Source organism: Triticum aestivum, chromosome 6B (genome assembly GCF_018294505.1).
Source record: "Triticum aestivum cultivar Chinese Spring chromosome 6B, IWGSC CS RefSeq v2.1, whole genome shotgun sequence".
NCBI lineage: Eukaryota > Viridiplantae > Streptophyta > Magnoliopsida > Poales > Poaceae > Triticum > Triticum aestivum.
The window spans coordinates 540277705-540282024 of NC_057810.1; the positions used below are offsets into that span (position 1 = coordinate 540277705).

The 4320-nt window shown below is 57.8% G+C and overlaps 1 protein-coding gene across 1 annotated transcript; it reads right to left on the bottom strand.

Annotated features, from left to right (window-relative positions):
• Nucleotides 1–1868: 1868 nt before the first annotated feature.
• Nucleotides 1869–4091, bottom strand: LOC123137885 (ubiquinol oxidase 1c, mitochondrial). Its single transcript, XM_044557739.1, has 4 exons — nt 3459–4091; nt 3254–3382; nt 2685–3173; nt 1869–2573 (listed from the first exon to the last, which is right to left on the bottom strand). Exons 1-4 carry the CDS (start codon nt 4074–4076, stop codon nt 2514–2516), a joined length of 1296 nt encoding a protein of 431 aa, XP_044413674.1. The 5' UTR covers nt 4077–4091; the 3' UTR covers nt 1869–2513.
• Between the last annotated feature and the right edge of the window lie 229 nt (nt 4092–4320).

The following is a 4320-nucleotide window of genomic DNA, read 5'->3' on the forward strand; positions in this document are numbered from 1 at the left end:
CCTAGTGGCGGCGGGCCGGCGTGGTGGATGGTGGCGGCGCCCTCCCGGCCCAGATCTGTGCCCTTTTGGGCCCCATCTGGGTGTGGACGGGCCTGACTTGGTCTCCCCTGCGGTGGCTCCGGCGAGGGCGGTGGTTGTGCGGCTCGTGCGGGGGGTTGTGGAGACGGCGGCTCGTCTACTGCAGCTCGGCGACGGGTGCTTCACGAGCCCCTTTTGGGCTCGGCCGGGCCTCAAGTGCTTGGTACGCTCCCCTTGTCGCGTCTGGTCGGTGACCGCCGATGGCGGTGGAGGTTGTCTCCTCCGACATGGCTGCTGTCGCTGCCGCTCCTCGTTCCCGGCTGCTCCCTCTCGTCCTCGTTGGTCTCGCTTCGATGACCATGGTGAGGCGGCGGTGATGGTGGCAAGACCGTAGTGGCGCACGTTCGTGGGTGGCTTGTCTGGTGGAGCGCGTCGGACCTTTCGGGGTTGTGGGTGTTTGGCGGATGGGAGAAATCTATGCCGGCTTGTCGGCACCGATGCGGTGACGCCCGTGGGCGCCATCGTTCCTTCCTGAAGGGCGTCGGGTCTTCCCCTTCCCCACGCCCCTCCGCATACGGGGGAAACCCTAGGACCTGTCCGGGTAGCAGCATCGCCGTTGTCGTCGTGTTCCTTCCTGAAGGTGTTGTTTGGTATGCGGAGGTTCGAGGTGCCTGGAGCGAGGTGGTACATCTCTGGTGGGCGCAACGGTTTCGGGTTATCATCGTCTTCGTCGATCCGACGTTGTTAACATTATTTTCTCTCTTATTTCTTTTTTGTTTCTTTTGGACATGCTTATGCTGTTTGCCCCTTGGACTCTTTGTTCTTCGGGCGGTTGCTATATCTATATAGCGGGGCGAAAGCCTTTTTCTCAGTCACAAACTGTAAAACTGGGATACAGGTCAGAAAAAAAAATGCATTTTAAGGGTTCATTTTAGCTACGGCCGAATAGATACTGTAAAACAAACTATAAAATTGGGATAAAGAGCTCCTTCCTCAAATCCGGTCGCTGCCGCCCCTTTCCCCAGCCGGCCGCGCCCAACCCCGTCGATCGCGCCCCATGCCCGCCAGCCGTGCCCCGCCGCTCGTCGGCCGTGCCCCGTCCCTGCCGGCCACGCCCCGTCCCCGCCGGCCACGCCCCGTCGCCTCCGCCGTCCGCGCCTTGCTCTATTGCCAGCCGCCCGGTCGAGCCGTGCCGCTTTGCCTACCGCGCCGGGAAGATTCCAGCGGCCAGGCTGAGGCCATGGGGGGCCACAGCGATGTCGACCTCGTCCAATTCGAACTAGCGGCGATCGATTGCGGCGTCTAGCGGCCTTTTCCGGCGTGCGGTAATGAATTCCGACGAGTTTAGGGCGGATTCCGGCAAACTATGCGGCGGCGTGTTTGCTCCGATGAGGTTTGAGCGGTATACGGGGCCCCTTAGATTCGGCCTTCCAACCTCCAAATATAAGGGTTTTGGATGTGCGTTTTCGGTGGCCCTTCAAAATTTTACGGGTTGGACACTTTTACAGTTTCTGTTCCGAACACTTTTTTCGACCAAAACCGTAAAACGCAAAAATTATGCGGGTTTGATCACTTATACGGGTGTACTAGAGATGCTCTAAGATGGTTGCATGCATCGCTTCGATGTAGAGGCGGGGGTAATCCTCCTTTTCTCAAAGAAAAGTGTTAGCATTTTGTGTGTCCTGTGGTTGGGTTCAGTAGCTTCTTCCTATGAAAAGATATCTTGTTTCAATATCCTGTCGAGTAAGCAGATCAGATTATTGGCTTGTGTCCTGCGGGGAAGTGCAAGTCAACGGTGGGTGCTGGTTTCTTGACTAACTAGTAAAAGAGGATCAAGCGAAAATGCAAAATTTCGAGCCTGCAACTGAAAGTGCACTTGTGAATTCTGAAGCAGAATGTCAGCACATATATCCTTTGCTTTTTTTTTTTGCGGGCACGATGGTTTGATGGGCCATTAGCCCATTATATTTTTTTTGAACATCAGTACAGACACAAGGGCTCATACACGCGCATACATTCATCCCTATGAACGCAAACACGCACGCCCTACCCATATGAGCACCTCTGAAAGACTGAGCCAGCATATCATCTTGATATTTACGAAGTCACCGTAGGCGTCTCGTCGTCGACGGGAACGTCTCCTCCCACTGTATGCACATCGCCGAAAATCCTGAAATAAATCCAGGAATAAATGCGAGCACCAGGATTTGAACCCTGATGGGCTGGGAATACCACAGTCCCGCTAACCATCCAACCATAGGTTGGTTCGCCATATATCCTTTGCTAACAGAAGCAACTTCCATTACAAGCCGAAGTGCACCACCGTTCATCGCTAGCGAACCGAATAGTTCTTCGAGAAATCTTGGAGCTCTCGTTACATACGGCCGTTTTATTTCTCAAGCACCACTACCTTACCTATCCGACACATATATTAGCAACGACTTTTGTTCTTTACTGACAATGGCAGAGTACAAGCCGGCCTGGGCATTCATTCGTCAGTGATATCCTAGCGGGGCAGGCGTCTTGTTGAGCTCCAGCCCCTGGAAATGGATGTCCTGCATGCCCAGCCCATCATCATTCATCAGAATCAAAACAGTTCAGAGTCCAGACATCACATCAGGAGAAGCTAGCAGAGCAGAGTTCAGGCATCAGAGAGATGGGCGTACCGCGGCGAAGTGGTTGACGTCGCGGTGGTGCGCCTCGTCGGCGCGCACGACGGTGACCACGTCCTTGAGCCTGGCGTCGGCGGGGAGGCGCCAGTAGTCGATGGCGATGCGCGGGGCGGGGACGTTCTCGATCCTGCCGGCCTCGAGGTCGCGGAGGAACTCGGTGTAGGAGTGGATGGCCTCCTCCTCGAGGTAGCCGACGACGCGGTGCGCAAACTTGGGGGACACGATGTAGCCCAGGAAGTAGGCGTTGAAGAAGACGCCCTGCACCGCCAGCACCAGCGCGCGCTCGTACCACTTGGGTTTGGCCACCTCCATGAAGGTCATCAGGTGCATCCGCTCGTTCTCTGCCTCCTCCAGCAGCGCCCGGATCCACCCGCCGCTCTGCTCGAACCGCCGCAGCGACCGCAGGTGGAGCAGCATCCCGCCCACCATCCCCGGCACCGCCGCCACCGTCTCCAGCATCATCGCCCGGCACCCGTACCTCCTCTGCATAGCATAGGCCCAAGTCGGCTCGCCGTGTCATGTCAGTGTCTGACGAACACATATATCTGACCACCGTACCATACCTGGAAGAAGATGTCGGTGGGCACGCGCAGCGACTTGACGGTCCAGTAGGCGATCTTGTCGAGCAGCACCTTGGGCTTGTGGTGCTTGGTGAGATCGATCGTCGTGTCCGACGTGTACGCCTCCCACGGCTGCAAAATCACACGGTCACCACGATTACGTGCACTGTCAACGACAAGAACGCATGAACTTGTAGTTGATCAGTACCCTGAAGCAAGACCACTTCCACTCGGCGCCGTCCTTGTTCACCAGCTTGGCAGGCACGATGCCCCAGTAGCTGCTCACTGGGCTCTTGCCCCCCTCCTTGGCGGCCTGCACGGCCTGGGCCTTCGCGGCCTGCATCGCCTCGGCCGTCGCGGCGGCGGTGCTCGCCACGTTGTCCTTGGACGCGGCCGCCTCCTCCCTCGCCGCCTCTGCGGCGGAGGTGGACAGCGGCCGCGCCCACACGACCACGGCGCCCCCTTCTCCTCCGGCAAGCAGGGGCCTCTGCGCAGCAGGAGTGGTCGGCCCGAAGACGCGCGGGCCCAGGTGGCGGAGGAGGACGGATCCGGCGACGCGGGAACTCATCGCCGAAGATGACGAGCCTGCTTGGTGGGCTGCCGCTCTGCTCGCGAAACTCGTGGTCGTAGGCTCGCGAACCTGCGGACGTGCCAAGCTCTGAGAGGGTGACTTGACGACGTGTCGCCGAGCCAGCGCGCGCCGCGATGGCGTGGCGCTACGAGCAGACGACGCGAGACGTGGGATGAACGGCGGCTCTGCTTGGCTGGTAGAGTATTTACGAGCTCGCAATTGACTGGTGGACAGCTTCTGCGTGCGCTCGTCCATGAGATTTGTAGTTTCGGATGTGCCCCAGCTTTTCAGGAGGCAGCAGGATTGGGTGTCAAAATCGTTGCGGCTGCTATGTGGTGGGGGGTGGCTGCTAGGACTTCCAGTGGACTCTGAACTTGGCCGTGCGTCTACGTGCCTAGAATCTTTGTGTTCCCATTTCAACTGACTAGCAAGCATGCACGTGCAATGCATGAATAACCTTACAAAGGAATTTCTCCCTTCATCATTAGTAGATAAACTT